General features: G+C 37.2%; 1 protein-coding gene across 5 annotated transcripts in view; it reads left to right on the top strand.

The window, feature by feature from the left end:
* ZEB1 (zinc finger E-box binding homeobox 1) overlaps positions 1-20,578 on the top strand; it is a 197,909-nt gene extending 177,331 nt beyond the window's left edge. For all 5 annotated transcript variants that reach the window (XM_039248657.1, XM_039248653.1, XM_039248656.1 and 2 more), the window contains 5 exons: positions 2,924-3,126; positions 7,144-7,249; positions 13,407-15,214; positions 17,777-17,957; positions 18,070-20,578. In XM_039248657.1, coding sequence (XP_039104588.1) covers positions 2,924-3,126; positions 7,144-7,249; positions 13,407-15,214; positions 17,777-17,957; positions 18,070-18,665 — 2,894 coding nt within the window. In that variant the 3' untranslated portion in view covers positions 18,666-20,578. The remainder of the gene's footprint in view (positions 1-2,923; positions 3,127-7,143; positions 7,250-13,406; positions 15,215-17,776; positions 17,958-18,069) is intronic.
* Positions 20,579-21,433: the final 855 nt, after the last annotated feature.

Genomic DNA, 21,433 nt, shown 5'->3' with positions numbered 1-21,433 from the left:
AATATTTGAAGGAAATTGAGAAGAATGGTATAGAAAACAAAATAGATTCCATTGCAGAGAGTCAGATGTACCTTCCTTAAATCAGGAATCAGCTAGGAAAACAAGCAGAAATATAAATGTCACCTCCGAATAGATACAATTTTCTGTAACTAAATCAATGACAAAGTAAATAGAAGTAGGGCACTCTAGAACTCATCCCTCCAGTGTGCCAAAAGGACACATTTTTGAAAACTATAGATTATTGCTCCTGGGGACGCAGTGTCACAGCTTTATGAATAGTGTTCTGTTGCTCTGTTTGTGTATTTGGAGAGTCTGGAGTTATAGGCATTATAGTCCTGCAGGGCCCTACCATTGCTACTTTCATTTCTCAAGGGACTTTTTCCTCAAAGAAAATTTGTTAACGTTTCACCTGAAGAAGCAATCGGTTACAATAAATATGAAAAGGACATAAAAAGTTTTTAATGTGTATGTGTATATATGTAAACTTTTATGTAATAAAAATTTTTTCAGAAAGCCTCAGCAAAAGAAAATAATGAAAACTAATATTTCATTGCACTGAACAAATATGGTTAAATGTTGTAAAGTCCGTTGTTACTAATCAACACAGTAAAACCCCACAAAAATTGGTGCTCTAACCATTCTCAATTAGTAAAACATTTGAATTACAGTACATGTTTTTAATTCAGGTATTCATTACTTTCAGGTGTACTGCTAATAGAGTATTTCATCATAGATATTCTTTCATACCAGCACATCTGATTATCCTCAGGAGCCCTTATATTTTTAAAGTTTTAGTAGATTAAACACACTCTCCTGCACTTCATAAATTGTGAAAGGGCAAACTTTACTCCAGCAGGTTGAAGCATCACAAATTCTGAATCATTGGGACACAAATGAAGAAGATTTTTCAAAGTTTTTATATCAAGTATTACTATCAATCTGAAATGTTTAATACCTAGCAAAAGAAGTTTAGGATACAAAGATTAAATATTTTTTAAATAAGCATATTCATAGTCACAGATACATAAGGAAATTATTTAAAAAAATAGACCTAGTTTGGATTTTTCGGTTGTCTTGAATCGCTACCTTAAGTTTAAAGAATTTTCAAAAGAAAAGTTCTTCCTTACATTGCCTGCATTGCTAAGAAGTGATAGCCAGTATTTTTCAAAAATACAAACAAAACTCTTTATTTAATTTTCAAGCCTGTTGATTCTATAATTTGCATATCATGTCAAATACTCAGATTTATTTTTCATTGTTTATGCTAGTACCTAAAAGAATAAATCATATTTCATATGTGTGAGAAATTCAGTAGATACTGATTTATGAAAATAATAACTTGCTGGTAAAATATGAGCAACCTATCATTTTACAAAATGATTAGTAATTTATTTATTATTGATGAAGGCAAAGAAGAAAATAGAACATAATGAGAGCAAACAGCTATATTACACTATGGAATATGAGCAGCTTAAGTCATGGAAATCACATTGTAATTCTGGTGCCAATAATGAAGCACCTGCAGGGGCTGAATTGGACTTTGGCCATTGGAACCAGCTAACATCAATATTATGGCCTAAGCAATGTGGCAAGGAAAAGGCCCCAAATGTTGATATCCTATTTATACAAGTAGGAAATTCATACTAGACAAAACATAACATGATTTCCAAAACAATTTCATGTGGCTAATCTGGTCCTCACAGAAGTAGGTCATTTTAGAGATATCACCAACAGAAAGGCCTCTGGTTCCACTTGCCTTGCTAGCCGATAATAAAGACACTCATAAACCGGGGGTGGGGGGGGGGGAGTTGGTTGTTTGATTTTACTCACATATTTCAACATAATTAACAAGCTATGTGGGATCACATGGTCAGTCTGGTTTTTGAGCAAGACATTTAATTTATATGGGCGTGAATTTCAATAAAGGTAATACATGTTTATAAAGGATTTTGAGACTGTAATTGAATTTTCTTTGATGGTCTTTTCCAATAAGAAATTCAAAAGGAAGATACAGATACTATTTACAAAAAATTATCATTTAAGAACTTACTTTTTAAACAAATAAATATGGAAAACCACTCTTAAACAGTATGAATTGGCAAAATGGTATCATGTTTTAGGATTGTCAGGCTTAGATGTCCATATGTAAACCTATGGTTCATTCTGTGAACTCCAGTTTTCCCATATTACCTTTACTGTTTGAAAGCATCCTATATATTTATCCATATAAAATTCTACAGAAAATGTATTGTTGTATTTCAGTAAGGGAAAGGACATGAGGAACCGTGCATGGGGTGGGGGTGGGGGGTCCTTGTGGGCCAGGCCTAGATCTGGCTCCTGGTCCTCATTTCCCTCCAGTACACAGCTGTCTTGGTCTGAACTCTGTCATATGGCCACAACTTACTGCAGGGGTGTCTTGGAAACATAGTCTAATTATGTACTACTTCCTGTCTGATGATAATCATTTTATAGTGTCATTTCCAAATTTGAAAGAATGAACATTAAATAAATAATGATGACATTGTTACCAAAAAAAAGATTATGATATACAAGTCCCCTTTAATGTGTATACATTTACAAATGTAACCTATATTCGAATTTTACCTTTGTTTTCTTTTTCTAATTAACCATACAAAAAGAAGGGAAGATTTATGGGTTAGTAAAAAGATAGAGGACTTTGAGATTGGACAGCATATGTCTGAATCCTGACTTTATCATTTACTGGCCATGTGACTTTTAAGTTATTTTACCTTTCTGAGTCTCCAGTTTCCTCTTTTATTAAATAGAGATGAGTATCATTGTATTAAGGATCAAATATAAAGTGGGTAGCATAATATCTGGCACGTAGCAGAAAGTCTCAGTGGTAGTTTTGGTAATATTTTTGAGTGTTTTAAATTCAAAATATATGATCTTTCTTTTACAGGAACACCAGATGCATTTTCCCAGTTACTCACCTGCCCATATTGTGATAGAGGCTATAAACGCTTTACCTCTCTGAAAGAACACATTAAATATCGCCATGAAAAGAATGAAGATAACTTTAGTTGCTCCCTGTGCAGTTACACCTTTGCATACAGAACCCAACTTGAACGTCACATGACGTCACATAAATCAGGAAGAGATCAAGTAAGTGAAATGACTGAGAGTTCACTCAACCCTCCACAGAAGGCAACAGTTCTAATATACTTAAAAGAAATTACTAGACAATGTCTTGTGTGCAGCCTTACAAAAATTAAAGAGATTATTTGAATTATCTTGTCATTTCTGGGTTACAAAGCACATATAAACATTTTTTAGAGGTAACTAAGTTTTTTTCTTTTTTGTATAAGATCTCTTTCATCACAATTTAATTATTTTGCCTATACCATAACAAATATTTCCCTTAAGTTTAGAACTAGATTTCCAAATGCATTCTACTAAAATGCTCAGTGTAGGGAAAAATAAATGTTGGTTTCATAAACCATATGACTAAGAACTGGCCAAATTAAGAAGGAAAGCAAATAATAAAAACAGTTTCCTGGGAACCAATGACTACTTATTCTCAGTATAAGTTACTGTGTTCTGTTTTCTCTAGTAAAACAAGTTGCTTCCTCTAAGAATCTAAAGTTTAGATTATAACCATTTTTATTCTGAAGACTCAATTTTCATATGGTTTCTTCTATTTCTGTGTTGCTTTGCCTCAGTTTTTCATGTGTAAGCCAAGACTGTTCTATAAATTACATTTGAACTGTTGGCTCTATACTAAAGTATCAAAGGCTAAGAAACTTTGCCAGTTACCCTTCTTTTATAAGATCCTGACAAGTGTCAACTCTAGACAATCAAATTAATATCAACATAATTCTAACTGTAAACATCCAATTATTTGACTGCATGGGATATTTGAAGGGTTTGTGTTGTGGTTGGGGCACATGTCCACTTTCTTATATCAAAGGATTATGAACCTGAATTTTCGAGAATTCTGCCCTCTGTATGTACATAATAGAACTCATATATCTCATAGAGAACAAATTAGACCCTTTCTAAGATGATGGCCAAACCAAACAAAAGAAAAATTATAACAATCTTTGAGGATCAACCTGTCTTCTCAGGACTTTGGCAATAATGCTCACAAAATCACAAGATAAGGGGGAGAGGATGACAATACAGGACCAAGCTTTCCTTAGACAGGTTAATGGTTAGGTCTGTGAAGGAACACTTGAAATTGGGGAGGATACCCAAATAAGGAAGAAATTGATACAGAGAATGAACTACTGAAGACAAAGACCATCCATCTGCATCAGCACCTGTGCAAGTCTTAGCAGTGACAATGCAGAAGAGTGCCTTTTCCATCTGAGAGTCCTAACAGACAGACAGGTCTTGGGAACAGAGCCTATTCATGTGACATCTGGGGATCAGAGCCAAACTGCAAATGTTGCCCTCATATCCTCTCTATACCAGGGGCTCTTGTCAAAGAAAAGGATCTGCAAAGCACAGGTAGAACTACTGGTAAAAGCAAGAGATACCATTACAGAAACAAACCATAGTATCTCTAATGAACATGAAAGCCAATTTTGTGGTGATTTTTCTGATGGGTGCAAAGGTAGTAGGTTTTATATATGAGGCATGTGGTCAGACGAAGGTCAGAAAAGAGCTGTTAACACAGGGACCAGTAATGTGAGGAAATATTACCGAGGTGTCTTAGAAACAATTTGGGTTACAGGGCAGCAGACCTGAGTAGAATGCCTATCCTGCTGCCTTTGAAAATTATGCCATGACTTAAAGATAAGCATTTCCATGTCTTACTAATTTATTCATTAGATGCATATTTGTGTTTCTGTTACATGTCAGGCGCTGTTCTAGGTGTTACAGGCACAATAATGAAAAAGACGAACAAAGATCCTGACAATAGGGAGCATATATGAAGTAGGTGATATAAAATATAAGGACAGATAGTATGAATAAAAATAAAATAGAGTAAGAGGATAAAAAGTAAAGAAAGTTGCTACTTTTTTAAGGATGAGAACTTTCTGAGAATAGGACATCTGAATGAAAGGATGGAGCTAGTCATGGAAAGATTGGGGGGAAGGTGTTCCAGTCAGAGGGAACAAAGGGAAACATAAAAAGACCTTGAGGCAGAAGCCTGCCCAGCATCACCAAAGGACAGCAAGGAGGACAGTGTGAATAAAAGGTTCTCGAGAAAGGTACGTGAGACCAGGGAGGCATTAGGGCCAGATGATGTATCCCCTTCTATAGGCCATGATAGAGACTTTTGATCTTATTCTACAGTGTGACAGGGAGGCCTTTGAAGGATACTGAGTTTTATCTTTATTTTTTTATTTTTAAGGGAACAGTGGTTCTTGGGTAGAGAGTAGATCAAGAGAGACAAGAATGAAAGCAGGGAGATCATTTATAAGCAAGGAGACTATTTGGAGGCTATTGCTATAATCCAGGCCAAAGGTGGTGGTGGCTTTGAACTCACTGGTGGTAACAGACATGACATAATGATGAATGTTAGATTCAGAGTGTATTCAGATGGCCTGCTGATGGATTGAGTAAGGGTGTAAAATGTAAAAGGAAGAGAGGAATCAAGGATTACTCTAAAGTTCAGAGCCTAAACAGTAACCAAATAAATGAGGGTATCATTTACAAAGACAAGAAACACCAGCGGAGGAGCTGGTTCTCAGAAGAGAAATTAAGGGGTCAGTGTTAATCATGTAAAGTGTCAAATGCCCATCACTTTCCAACTGGCAATATCAAGGACTCAGTTGGCGGTGAGAGTCTGGAGTTAAGGGTAAGAGGTCTAGAGATAATACTGTTCAGAATTGTCACCATATGTTTGGTGCTTAAATCCATAGGTTTGGATGAGATAGGGCCTGATACCTAGTAAGAACTTACCCTCTTTCCTTTCTGTATGAAAAACAAAAGAAGGAAGATGAGGGTGAGCATGAAGCAAGTAATACCTGACTTAAGCCTTGGAAGTATGGGTAGAATCTTAATAGTCATAATTGTGGGGAAATACAGCCAAGGAATAAGGAATAGTATAAACCAAAGCAAGGAGATAGAGAAGAGCAGTATATGTGCCAACACCAAGACTCACTAAGTAACTGAGGCATGACCTACTTCTGTCCAGAGCTGGTGAACAATAAGCCTGGAAACTCAGGAGCTATAAACTTGGAATGTACAGAATCCATATTCAGAATCCATACTCAGGTGTTAATGGGAAGCCTTTGGAGGTTTAAGAGCAATTTGTAGTTTGTGAGGTTTATGATACAATTCAATTGAAGCAGCACTTTTGTATGTTTGATGAGCAAAAAAAGCAGGAGACTCAAACACAGGGAACATACTGGTGTTTGCCAAAGGGGAGGGCGGGGATAGGCAAAATGGGTGAAGGGGAGAGGGAGACACAGACTCTCAGTTACAGAATGAACAAGGCATGGGGATGAGATGTATTCTCTGTACAGAGAATATAGTCAGTGGTATTGTAATAGTGTTGTATGGTGACAGATGGACTCTCGTGGTGAGCACAGCATAACACACGGAGTTGTTGAATCACTATGTTGTGTGCTGAAACTAATGTAATATTGTGTTTCAGCCACACTTCACTGAAAAATTTTTTAAATTTAGTAATAAGTAAATTTAATGATGGATAAATAAAAGTAAATAAATAAAGTAATGAGACCTGGAAAAAATCTAAGAATGCAAAATATATTTGAAATATGTAAAAGTAGGAATTTGATAAACCAGACAGAAAGCTACTATAATAATCCATATTTGGATGAAAAGATGGAAGTATTTTTAAATCATCAGATTAAAGTGCATTTTGGAAATATCAAGCATCTTGAAAAAGCCTGGCCTGCAGAAGAGATAATCTCTAGTTTCTAGTAAAACGTATTATCTTATTTGTGCTAAATACTGTATTACTTTCCATAAAGTATGGTTCTAATACTCTAAGTGAGCAAGTGAAGATTTTTCTGTATGTCAGAATTCTATTCCCATTATCACCCTTCGTTTGGTAATATTCCATTTGTTAAATTTTTGTGACTGCCTCAGTTTGAGGCCTTTGAGAAGCAGAATTCACCAAAATAATACTTTTATCAGCTTAGCCATTCTTTTATGACTAAAGCTTTTTTGCTTTATAATTAAAATATCAATTCTTTCTTACAGAGACATGTGACACAGTCTGGGGGTAATCGTAAATTCAAGTGCACTGAATGTGGAAAAGCTTTCAAATACAAACATCATCTAAAAGAGCACTTAAGAATCCACAGTGGTAAATACTTGTTTTCTTTCTATATGTTGAATATCATAGCATATGTGGTAATAAAGAAATCTGTCATAACACGTGGTCTACACACATGATCAGAAACTTCTTCCTTTTTCTTTTAAGGTAAAGACTTCTCTGGAGAAATTTTCTATTTATAAGTGACATTATTGGAGTCTTGATCTTTAACTGAAGCACATTAAGCTAATATAATATGACATATTCCAAATTTTCTAATAAGAATATAGCATATTTTAACACGAAGAACAGCCTCCTTTAGCTTTCTGATGAATGTTAATTTCATTGCCTCTTTTGCACAGTTAACTAGGGAAGAACAAAGGATATACACAAGTCACAATTTGCACAAGAAAGTAAGATTGAAGACATTCTTTACATGAGAGAAGTAGAAGTGGAAACTCCAGATAGAAAATGGTGTGTGGGGTGATGTGGAGTCAGCCAGACAAGGCAGCACTGGGAATTTAAAAGAAGAATGTCATTTCATCTTTCTATTACATATCGCTTTCAAAATTGTTACTTCTATAATGATATCATGTGATAAAAATATGTCTGTGTTAGAAACATATAAAGAACTGTATTTGCATTTCTTTAGAGGCTCTACTTCAACAGAAACTGTAAAGAAAACTTGGTAGCACCCCACATGGCACTATGAAATCTGTTCATTTCCTGATTAATTTTGATATGTTATTTTAGAGTTAAATAGCTTTAGTGAAAAAGAACTGTTTCCTAATTAATGAGAAATTGTGAATGTCTGTATATTGCTTATTTCATGAAAATTATTGTGTTGACATTCACGTCTTACAAACACCCTACAAAAAAAGTACAGCGGTGGCCTTATGAATAGTGATTGGTGACACCTGTGTTTTATTTTGGAACTACATTTCTAGAAATTTTACCATCTTGCTCATTCAGGGCTAAATAATGTTAAAGTTGCCACTTTTGTTGAAACCAAGATTCTTGCAAAGACATTTGTTTATTTTCACACTTTAATATTTCTGGAAAGTAGACATTGCCTTTTGCAGTCTGCCACAAGATCCTACTTCATAAAGAAGTTCCCGGGCTCTCAAAAAGTTTTCATCAATAATACATTTTTAATGACCCACTATTTTCTTACCACAGATTACTTGAAGTTGTTGATAGAGATATAGCTAATTCAAAAGAGTTTTCTTAAATGTTGGGATCAGGGGTAGAGGAAGGAGAAAATAAAATTTACAGGAAGATTCATGTACAAAATGAATGTCATATGGTCTGATTGCACTTATATAGGAGGATTCCTCAAACCTGCAGATGATACAGAATTGGGAAGCCTGGATCACACCAAAGATTAAAATGCAGGGCTAGAAAAAGGAAGTTGATATTTAATCACAGAACTCTGCGCTGACATTCAGAAAGCAGTCTTGATTGACTAGAAAGTGGGGAGCTACTGTCTGTAGTACCAACAGAAAAATTTTAGGAGTTTGGATGGTCCAGAGCTTTCTCTAAGCTTGTTAACAGTACACTGCTGCTGCAGCTGAAGTAGCTAGTCAGAATTTAGACTACAACATGGATCACAGTGCACCTCTGTACTCTGTGCAGTCCATTCCTTCTGTATTTATATCTGTCCTCTTCTTAAAATTACTTAATATGAGGCTTGTATGCCTTTAATACAGCAGGAAATTTTAATTTAAAAATCTATTGGGAAAGTAAAGTTAAGAAAGTAATACAGACATGAAGTAAACATGAAAACAAATGAATACCATGAAATGCCATGCACATGTTGAACATGGACCACACATCAAACTCTAAGGCTTAGGAAATAAGAAAACTATGTCAGTAACCAAGACCCAGACAGTCCATAAGTAAAAGGAATCAGTCACTAGAAAAAGCATTACTCTTCCTGCTACTAAGTCCATAGAGAAAACTGTTCCTTGGACCATCATAAAGGGGAAAGAGCAAAATAAATTTGGATCAGTTCCCCAAATATCCTCAAAATAATACATCAGAGAATTTGATAGGGTTTTCTTTTTAAAACAAGATTGTCCAGTAGGAGGCCAGTGATACTTCACCAAAATGCAGTTCAGGAAAAACATTTCTTCAGGGTAGCCATTTGGATACGTTCTAAGTTCTAGTGTAGAGCTCTCTGATGGTCTGGTTTATTCCAAGGGAAGATCGCCGAGTGGGGCTAGTCAGTGTCGTCCCAGGACTGTACCAGTCTGTAAACTTTTTGTGACTGGTTCTCGCAAAGACACATACAGAAATTGAGAGCAAGCATTCAGAAACCATTATACAAAGAAAATGCTGTGACAATTTTATTATATTTTATATAATATCGACCTTAGATTTGAATTTAAAACAAAAGAAAAATGTTCCTTCACCACAGATAGTTTTGAAGGCAGTTTTGAGTATCTAGTAATGGATGAGCTTCATAGCCTTAAAGAAACCTCTGTAATTTTGTTCTCAGCTATGTTTTTAATCAGAGTCTTCAAATTGTACTCCCTAAAATTACCGGAATTGTTGCTACCTTCTGAGACCATTGAAATGAGCCCTGTGCAGCCTCTTGTGTTTCCCCATCATCTGTGCTCTGCATGTGGGAGTTGAGCTCTGATGAGGAGGAGGTCACCTCACCTCCACTCAGAAGTGAGACGGAAGAGCTCCCGCTCCCAGGCCATGGTCCTCCCCAGAAAATAATGTAGGTTTGTTCGATAGCCCTAGGACCTTTAGCCTGGAAAATTTTTACATCAGATGCAACCAAACACCCACTTCTGCCATTACAAAAAAGAAATCCGTATTCATAGGACATCTGACTTTTTGCAGCACAACTTCCTAATGCCACCTTCAGGGTTTAATGGTTGCTGGACAGATTAATTAGGTGATCTACTTTGGCTGTAAACCATAAAGCTAGGAAGTTAGAAACATGAGGTTTTCCAACAAACAGTGGATTTGGCTTTGCAACAGTTGTTCTGCACTTTCTTTCTGGCAATGATAAAATATCAGGTAACTCCCAACAATAATAATGATAATTCGCAGTTTTGAATACTTAATTATTTACAGCTACATTCTAGTTATTTGTGTACATAGACTTACATAGTTCTCACCACAGCCTTATGAGATAGATGCTATTATTGCCTCCGTTTTTACTGGTGAGAAAATGGAGGTTCAGAGAGCTTAATTAACCTATCCAAAGTCACTCAGCCTCTCCATGGCAAAGCCAAGGCCCCAGTGTAGGTATCCTGACTCCAACATCATTGCCTTAGCCACTGTGCTCCTCTGTCTCCCTGTTTATGAAGATAATCTATATTATAGATTCTTACATTTTTTTGGAGTGTCTCTAGCAAGAGGACAAGCATATAGCTCATCTAAAAATGTTATCCAATAATTTAAAATGTTAAAATAGAACACATCCCTTGTTTTACCCCTACTGGAAATTTACCTGATGCATTTTGAGCATTGAATCATATTTTAGGCCTGTCTTTGGAAAGATATTGATAAACTGGAGAATTTCCAGAGATACGCTAACAAGGGGGTAAGGGTTCTAAAAACCATGTCCTACAATGAATTCTTGAAGGACCTGGATATATTTAATCCACACAAGGGAAGTTTAAAGATGCAAATGACAGCTCATCATCAGTTTGAAAGTCTGGCTTTCCGAAGAAAAGGTAGATTTGTTCTGTGTGGCATCAGAGGGCAGACTAAGAGAGTAGGCATTGTTATAACAAGGGAAATCTGGCTTAGTACTCAACCTAGCTCTCAGTAGAATTACTTTTTTTAAAATTCTTTTCTATATTTATTTACTTTTGAGAGAGAGAGACAGCATATGAATGGGGGAGGGTCAGAGAGAGAGAGAGAGACAGAATCCAAAGCAGGCTCCAGGTTCTGAGCTGTCAGCACAAAGCCCAACACAGGGCTCAAACTTATGGACCGTGAGATCATGACCTGAGCCAAAGTCAGACGTGCAACCGACTGAGCCACCCAGGCACCGCAGAATTACTTCTTAAAAGAATCACTAACATGTATTGAGACCACACAAAAAGTTGTATTATGTCATATAACTGCTATAACTGTCCAGTGAAGATGTATCTACATTTATTTACACACCAAAACACTGAAATTTGGAAAGATTAAGAGAATAGTAAGTGGCAGAGCCAGGTTTTGAATCCAAATTCATGCTCCTCCCCAGAACCAGACTAGACCATCTTCCATAGAGCTGTCCAGCAGGTAATAACTTTCTTTTAATAAAAGAGCTTAAGCCAGAGACTAGCCAAAGTCAAGGATTATATAAAATGATTTTTTTTTGCAAGGATATAAAATGAACTCTTTTCCTGAACAAGAGGGCCTCTTAGATAACTTCCAGTTCTAATACTGAGTCTTCAAGTAATTATACTTTGAGAAAATATAACTCACTTTTTTTTAAGATTTTCTTTAATGTTTTATTTATTTCTGAGAAAGAGAGAGAGGGAGACAGTGTAACAGGGGAGGGTCAGAGAGGGGGGGGGACACAGAATCCGAAACAGGCTCCAGGCTCTGAGCTGGCTGTCAGCACAGAGCCCAACGTGGGGCTCGAACTCACAAACTGTGAGATCATGACCTGAGCTGAAGTCGGACGCTTAACTGCCTGAGCCACCCAGGTTCCCCTATAACTCACTTTTTAAAAACTGCACTGAAATTACATTATTAGAAGAGTTTACATTGCCTTTCCCACTGTTTCCATTTTAATTCTTAGAAGAGAAAGATTTATTTTGATACTGATTAGATAAATTGGCATAACCATATTTCATAACCTGCAATTAGCCATTCATTCACTTAGAAAAGGTTAGTGAGCATTTTTGTGACCTGCACTTCAGCAGATACAAGGGATGAATGGCACAGAAGACTCAGGTTCCCACCTTATGGAGACACAGCCCGAAAACTACAAATTATAAATGAGTGAACTATAAATATAAATTAAAGTTAAAGTGAAAATTAAGTTTGTATGAAACTATTCCATCTGGCGCCATGCTTTTCAAACTTTTCTATCCCCAGTGGCCAAGAATAAATGTCTTGTACCCCCGAAGGTCTAGGGAAGCAACTTGACAAAGGTCTGTACAAGCAAGGGACTTCTTGGACATTGTGTTTATTTTCCTAACAATTCACACAAATGTTTTATTATTCTCCATAGTATAATCTGTGTTTTAATACTAAAATGTTTTAAATTACTGTAACTACTGTCACTAAAATTTAAGCTGTAAGGAAGCTTTGCATACCCATTAGAACATTGCCTTATATCTCCAGGAGTACATACCTCCCAATTTAATAAGCCAGGGCTCATAACAGTACCTCATATTTAAATTTTTCTTCCTATTGAGAAGATCTTTTCAAGGAAACCTTAAAACCTGGTGGATATGGGAAGGTAGCTATTCATATGATTTATATAGTCAAGGATAGGTATTGGTACTTAAGTCTTATGGAGATTTTACTTACTTTTCTTTCTTCTAATAAGTTCTCCTACAGATGGGTAAGTATAGTGAAATAGAGACAATAACATAGGTAGGTGAAATAGGATAACAAAAATTATTGGAAACAGTTGATGTCCGTTTGACCCTTGAACACCGCAGGGGTTACGGGTGCTGATGCGCTCTGCAGTCAGAGATCCACATACAACTTTTGACTTTCCAAAAACTTAACTACTAATAGCCTACTCCTGACCGGAAGCCTTATCAATAACATAAATAGTCAATTAATACATATTTTCTATGTTACATGTATTATATACTGTATTCTTAGACTAAAGTTAGCTAGAGAAAAGAAAATGTTATTAAGAAAGTCATAAGGAAAATATATTCACAGTACTGTATTATGTTTATTGAAAACCTTACACGTATAAGTCAACCTATACAGTTCAAATCCATGTTGTTCAAGGGTCAGCTGTAATTATTTGAGAATTATTTGAAGGTTTAAAAACAGCAGAAATATTATATACATATGCTGCAAAGATTCCCTTATTGGTTAGCACATGTGCTTCAGACTAAGGTTTTATTAGTCCTCATACCATTTATGTCAGTTTTGAACTTTCAGTGATGATACTAAATCAGATTGTATCCTGTGATACTGATAAACTGTTTGTTTAAAGGGAAACATGGACACTTAAAAATGTATGTGTAATAATTCAGTGAATATAATTTATTTTGTTTAGGAGAGAAGCCATATGAATGTCCAAACTGCAAGAAACGTTTTTCCCATTCTGGTTCCTATAGCTCACACATAAGCAGCAAGAAATGTATCAGCTTGATGCCTGTGAATGGGCGACCAAGAACAGGACTCAAGACGTCTCAGTGTCCCTCACCGTCTCTTTCGGCATCACCAGGCAGTCCCACACGACCACAGATACGGCAAAAGATAGAGAATAAACCCCTTCAAGAGCAACTTTCTATAAACCAAATTAAAACTGAACCTGTGGATTATGAATTCAAACCCATTGTGGTTGCTTCAGGAATCAACTGTTCAACCCCTTTACAAAATGGGGTTTTCAGTGGTGGTGGCCCGTTACAGGCAACCAGTTCTCCTCAGGGTGTGGTGCAAGCTGTTGTTCTGCCAACAGTTGGTTTGGTGTCTCCCATAAGTATCAATTTAAGCGATATTCAGAATGTACTTAAAGTGGCAGTAGACGGTAATGTAATAAGGCAAGTTTTGGAGAATAATCAAGCCAATCTTGCATCCAAAGAACAAGAAACAATCAATGCTTCATCCATACAGCAAGGTGGCCATTCTGTTATTTCTGCCATCAGTCTTCCTTTGGTTGATCAAGATGGAACAACCAAAATTATCATTAACTACAGTCTTGAGCAGCCGAGCCAACTTCAGGTTGTTCCTCAGAATTTAAAAAAAGAAAATCCGGTCCCCACAAACAGTTGCAAAAGTGAAAAGTTACCCGAAGATCTCACTGTTAAATCTGAGAAGGATAAAAGCTTTGAAGGAGGAGTGAGCGATAGCACTTGCCTTCTGTGTGACGAATGTCCAGGAGATATTAACGCACTTCCCGAATTAAAGCACTATGACCTAAAGCAGCCTGCTCAGCCTCCTCCACTCCCGGCACCAGAAACCGAGAAGCCCGAGTCCTCCGTTTCATCAAGTGGAGATGGCAACTTGTCTCCCAGTCAGCCACCTTTAAAGAACCTCTTGTCTCTTCTAAAAGCGTATTATGCTTTGAATGCACAACCGAGTGCAGAAGAGCTCTCAAAAATTGCCGATTCAGTAAACCTACCACTGGATGTAGTAAAAAAGTGGTTTGAAAAGATGCAAGCCGGACAGATCTCAGTGCAGTCTTCTGAACCATCTTCTCCCGAACCGGGCAAAGCCAATATCCCTGCAAAGAACGATGAGCAGCCCCAATCTACAAGTGCAAATGAACCCCCGGATAGCACGGCAAGTCTGCAAAGTCCCCTGAAGATGACTAACTCTCCAGTTTTACCAGCGGGATCAACAGTCAATGGTTCCAGAAGTAGTACATCATCCCCCTCACCTCTGAACCTTTCTTCATCCAGAAATACACAGGGTTACTTGTACACAGCAGAAAGTGCACAAGAAGAGCCGCAAGTAGAACCTCTTGATCTTTCACTACCAAAGCAACAGGGAGAATTATTGGAAAGGTCAACTATCACTAGTGTTTACCAGAACAGTGTTTATTCTGTCCAGGAAGAACCCTTGAACTTGTCTTGTGCAAAAAAGGAGCCACAAAAGGACAGTTGTGTTACAGACTCAGAACCAGTTGTAAATGTAATCCCACCAAGTGCCAATCCCATAAATATTGCTATACCTACAGTCACTGCCCAGTTACCCACAATTGTGGCCATTGCTGACCAGAACAGTGTTCCATGCTTGCGAGCACTAGCTGCCAATAAGCAGACTATTCTGATTCCCCAGGTGGCTTACACATACTCAACTACAGTCAGCTCTGCAGTCCAGGAACCACCCTTGAAAGTGATCCAGCCAAATGGGAATCAGGTAAAAAAAAAAAAAAAAAGCCTCCCCATCCTGAAGTTGTTTGGTAAAATGCTAGTTTGACCTCTTTCTGTAAAATTTTCCTTTTTAAGTTCATTAGAGAGAGAGAGAGAGAGAGAGAGAGACAGCACAAGTTGGGGAGAGGCAGAAAGAGGGAGAGAAGGAGTATCCTAAACAGGCTCCACACTGCCAGCACATACCCCGTTGTGGGACTTGAACCCACGAAGCTGCAAGATCATGACCTGAGCCAAAACCAAGAGTCAGAGGCTTAACTGACTGAGCCACCCAGGTGCCCCTTCAGTGAAATTTTTCTACTAAAAGTCAGTCTCTGTAGAGCCATGCAGGTTGTTACAGACTATCGTTTTTGAAAAATCGATGAATGTTTGCTTTAACTTTTGTAGCATGCAGTCTTTGGTGTTTACTAATCCAAGGGATAGTTATCAACTACAGTTTTAAGTGTTATTCTACTGTGATAATGAGAGGTTTCAGCTAAAGACTTGACTATTTGAAGGAAGAAAAGAAAAATTGGAATACTCACTAATTGGATTTCTGGTTTTATAGTTCAGTAAACCTACCACTGGGTTTGTATTCCCAAATTAGTAACAGCTTCTACCTAATGATCACTAATACATGAAACTATGTTGCCATTCACAGACATTTCACCCCAGCAGAACTTACCTCTTTTTATGTGTTAACACCTATATTTGTTAAAGGCTTTAATTAAATAAGAATTAAGTATACAAAGAGTTCATCTAGTGAATGTGCTGATTGCTTTATGAGCTGTGAAGTAAAACAGTATTCAGTCATAATTAATATATGTGAGGAAGCATGGTTGTAAATCTATATTTACATTTTCCTCCTCACTTTCCCCCCAAAATCCGTTACATAGTTTTAGATAGAACCATTTTGTGTGACCATTGTGTGGCTCATTGCCCAGACTTTTTCTAAGTCACTAACCTTGATGTCCCCCCACCCCAAATTTTTTTCAATTTCTGATTGAATCAACCAAATACCAGAGATAAATTTGATCTTTTATCCAAATATATGCTGTATGTAGGTACAACAACCATAATTACAGTATCCTGTTCAAATGTATGTTTGCCGCTTTTTTCCCCCTTAAATATTGCTACCGATTGGGTTTCCAGCGATTGTTATTACTCTTGAAAAAAATTCACATGACCAATAACTTCACCTAGATTCTTGGTGTATAAAACACTGTGCACACCTTTGAATAATAAAGGGCGACCCACTAACATTTTACTTAATCATATAACCAGATCAAATAGCAATGAAGGTAGTCAAGTTACTTTAGTGCAAACCGGCATCTCACAAATGACGCAGACAAATAGCTCACCTCTCCCACCTTGCAGAATTATAAGAAATGTTGTGAAAAACCTTTGAACTTTTAGAAAATTTGTAGGTTTAGAGACAATACAATGGAAGACATTAGGAAAGATGTAAGGATCTTGAGGAACCCAATTCCTCAACCAGTCATTTCCCTACATGAGCATCCTACACAAACGTACCCCCCTGATACTGCTGAAATGTTTTTATTCCACCGAAAGTCCAAAGATTCATTTTGACTAGCAAGTATTCTTGTTTGAAAATGCAGACCCTTCTGCATGGTTTTGTCATCTTGTTCCTTAGAAAAGTAGAAGAGCAGACTTCCTCTCTTTTCAAAAAAATGCCAATGAGGTCAGTTCATAGAACTCTGAAGTTCTGGAGGACACAATTTAAAGACCACTTTTTTTTTTCTAGGAGAGAGAGAGAGAGAGCGTGAGCAGAGGAGGGTCAGAGAGAGAGGGAGTCACAGACTCCGAAACAGGCTCCAGGCTCTGAGCTGGGAGTCAGCACAGAGCCCGATGCGGGGCTCGAACCCACGAACCTCGAGATCATGACCTAAGCGAAAGTCGGACGCTTAACCGACTAAGCCACCCAGGCGCCCCGAAAGACCACTTTTAAAAAATAGAATCTTAACTTTGGCTTAGTAAAACCCAGAATGAAAACAATGATGCAGTGAGAAATTGGTGATTATGTAGCAGACCCTTAAGTTAATATTTTCAGCAAATTTCTCATAAAGTTATGATTCATTTGGAACCAAGTAAACTTTGTTACTATGCATTTTACATTCCTTCTTTTTGGTTGATCACTTGTTTTTGTCATTGTAACTGTATTGCCCCCAACCTCATTTTTATCTATGTCAACCCCTACCTGTCACCTGGCCCCACCCTTAGAGCCCATCTGCAGTGATGAGTGTATGCTTGCTTTAGTCAAGTTATTGAAAGTATAAATCAGGGCATCTCGGTGGCTCAGTCAGTTAAGCCTCGGACTCTCGATTTTGGCTCAGGTCATGTATCAAGGTCATGGAATCAAGCCCCATGTCTGGCTCCACGCTGAGCATGGAACCTGCTTAGGATTCTCCCTCCCCATCTGCACCTCTCCCTCACTCCTGCATGCACTCTTGCTCTAAAATTTAAAAAAAAGAAATTTAACTTATGCTTTTATATAGGTCTCTTGTTTATCCTTTAACTAGAAACTAAATTTTCTCTTCTTTTCTTCCTTTAGGATGAAAGGCAAGACACTAGCTCAGAAGGAGTATCAAATGTAGAGGATCAGAATGACTCTGACTCTACACCACCCAAAAAGAAAATGCGGAAGACAGAAAATGGAATGTATGCCTGTGATTTGTGTGATAAGATATTCCAAAAGAGTAGCTCATTATTGAGACACAAGTATGAACACACAGGTATGTCGATGAACCTGACGACTTTGGAAAATCTGCACCACTTTCCGCAAACTGAAGTGCCCCAAAAATCCTCTTGAGGATTTTGTTTCATGGCTGTGTTCTTATTTTGCAGGTAAAAGACCTCATGAGTGTGGAATCTGTAAAAAGGCATTTAAACATAAACATCATTTGATTGAACACATGCGACTGCATTCTGGAGAAAAGCCCTATCAATGTGACAAATGTGGAAAGCGTTTCTCACACTCTGGGTCTTACTCTCAACACATGAATCACCGCTACTCTTACTGCAAGAGAGAAGCAGAAGAGCGAGATAGCACGGAGCAGGAAGAGGCGGGACCGGAAGTCCTGACGAGTGAGCATGTTGCTGCTCAGGCGTCCCCCTCGCAGGCCGACTCAGATGAGAGAGAGAGTTTGACGAGGGAAGAGGATGAAGACAGTGATAAGGAGGAAGAGGAGGAGGAAGACAAAGAGATGGAAGAACTGCAGGAAGAAAAAGAATGTGAAAAACCACAAGGGGACGAGGAGGAGGAGGAGGAGGAAGACGAGATGGAGGAAGATGAGGGAGAAGAGGCAGAGAATGAGGGGGAAGAGGCAAAAACTGAAGGTCTGATGAAGGATGATGAAGCTGTAAATCAAGCGAGCAGCTTAGAACAAAAAGTAAGCGAGAATAGTGAGCAGGTGTCGGAAGAAAAAACAAATGAAGCCTAATAGTTTTTCTAGAAGGAAAATACATTCTAATTGGTAATGAAGTTTGTTCTATATTATACATGCTTTTCATGGAAACACAGTAACCTGTATACTGTGGTTTCTGTTCACTACTGTGTAAAGTAAAAATTTAAAAAAATACAAAATACAAAAAAAAAAAAAAACACACAAAAAAAAAATCCGGGTGTGCCTGATCTCAGACCTAGTAATTTTTCATGCATTTTTCAAAGTTAGGAACAAGTTTGTAACACGAAGCAGATTAGAAAACTTTAATGACTTGGAAAGCAAAGATTTAAGAGGTTAAAGGAAACTGATCAATTAGATAAGCATCTGGCATTGTTTCATTTTGTCAGTATTAATTATCACTCTTATGTTGGTTTATTCTTAAGCTGTACAATTGGGAGAAATTTTATAATTTTTTATTGGTAAACGTATGCTAAATCCGCTTCAGTATTTTATTATGTTTTTTAAAATGTGAGAACTTCTGCACTACAAAATTCCCTTCACAGAGAAGTATAATGCAGTTCCAAACCATGCTAGCTACCTTTTATAAATCCAGTCTAGAAGGTAGTGATTTCTAATACTTAGATGTCATAGTGGAGTATTATCATTTAAAGTGTATTGTTAGCCTTAAGAAAGCAGCCGATAGAACTGAAGTTTCTTACTCACGTGGTTACAAATGGAGTTCAGAAGATTGCCATTGAGTTCTGATTGCAGGGACTAACAGTGTTAATGCTGGGAAGGGCAGCAGAGTTGTCAGAATCAGTGTCTGTAATCGTGTTTTGAACATGTGACAAATATGAAGGATATGATATGAAGCTTTGTGTCTCCTTTGGCCTTAAGCAAGACCTGTGTGCTGTAAGTGCCATTTATCAGTATTTTCAAGGCTCTAACCCGCCTTCGTTCAGTGTGGCCTACAATAACTAGCATTTGTTGATTTGTTTGTTGTATCAAAATTCCAAATAAAACTTAAAACCACTGACTCTGTCAGAGAAACCTAAACACTGGGACATTTCACCTTTTAATTCTTCAGCATTCATTTTGTGTGAATTGACTTTCAAAATTTCTCTACAGAAATGAAAGGGAAATTTTCTAATCTGCTCTATCCATGTACTTCCATTTCAGACATGGACACGCCATCATTATTTGGCTCATAACTGTTCCAAATGTTAGTTATTATGGACCCAGTTTATTAACAACATTAGCTGATTTTTACCTATCAGTATTATTTTATTTCTTTTAGTTTATAGATCTGTGCAACATTTTTGTACTGTATGTCTTCAAACCTGGCAGTATTAATACCCTTCTTACTGACATGTACTTTTAGTTTTAGAAAACTTTTATATTTATGTGTCTTATTTTTATATTTCTTTATTTATTACACAGTGTAGTGTATAATACTGTAGTTTGTATTAATACAATAATATATTTTAGTATGAAAATTTGGAAAGTTGATAAGATTTAAAGTAGAGATGCAATTGGTTCTCTTGCATTGAGATTTGATTTAACAGTGTTATGTTAACATTTATACTTGCCTTGGACTGTAGAACAGAATTTAAATGGGAATGTATTAGTTTTACAACTACAATCAAGTCATTTTACCTTTACCCAGTTTTTAATATAAAACTCTTAAATTTTGAAATTCACTGTGTGACTAATAGCATGATGCTCTGCAGTTTTATTAAGAGATTAGCCTAACCATAAAACTCTCATTTCCTTAGTAAGCCAAATTAGGATAACCTTATATAAACAGTGTTGGGAACAATGTTTAACATTTTGTGCCAATTTGTTCCTGTATTCATGTATGTAAGTTACAAATCTGATTCTTCATTTTTAAGTTCCTTGTTACACCATGGTCATTTTCTAGTTTTTTACCAGACTCCCCATCTCACAATAAAATGCATCAACAAGCCTGACCTGCTGTCATTCTTTCCATTATTATCAAGATTTTCTTTGGAAACGTCTCTGTGAAGTGGGGTATTACACTGTCATCCTGCACTTGATTTATCTCAGGCTGAATTTGGGTAACAAACTAAGTGTTTTAGACATTCACCACTAAATCATGGGTTTCCCTGTGGCTAAGTGTTTCTGCGAAGGTCAGAGTTGACAACTAAAGGCTTCCTCAGAGCTTGCTCCCTCTTCCTGAAACCCTTAACCACACACCCCTCGTTACTTTTGATCCCATGACATCTCACCCTCAGGTCACTTCAGGGAAGCCTGGGATTAGATGCCTTTCCTCTGTACACTCCTCATTCCTTGTACCTTTCTTGCCATAGTCTCATGAGGTTATTTATATTCCTTCCCCACTAGGAAGAGGAACCACATCTGCCAGACTCCCTCTCACATCCCCAATGTCTAGCAGAGTGCCTGGCACTAATAGGTACAACAGTTTCTATCGAATGAAAATATAATTTGCATGTTAACAGAGCTATGTCTTTACTATTCTTTTGCTTCTAACCTAAGAACATATATATTCAGTAATTCCAGAAATTTAATATTTTTCTTAGGTCGTGTTAAACATTTCACATCATAAACGGTAAATTATACCTTCCCTTTCTGTTGCGATTTGAGTTTATTTCTAGGTGTCTTTCTGATGCTTACCTTCATGGTATCTGAGGTAAGCATTCAAGGCATGTGGATATGACTGCTTCCAGTATGAGTGATATGACCAGTCCGAGGACACTCTGTTTTAGGACCCACTTCCCCTTTCATGGCCCCACACTCCTAAGTACTCATTAACATCATGTTGCTTCATTTCTTGGCACTAAACA

This window comes from Hyaena hyaena, unplaced genomic scaffold, assembly GCF_003009895.1.
Source record: "Hyaena hyaena isolate Hyena2069 unplaced genomic scaffold, ASM300989v1 scaffold_314, whole genome shotgun sequence".
Lineage (NCBI taxonomy): Eukaryota > Metazoa > Chordata > Mammalia > Carnivora > Hyaenidae > Hyaena > Hyaena hyaena.
Note: the sequence above shows the minus strand (reverse complement) of the source record. Positions and strands in the feature narration are given on the sequence as shown.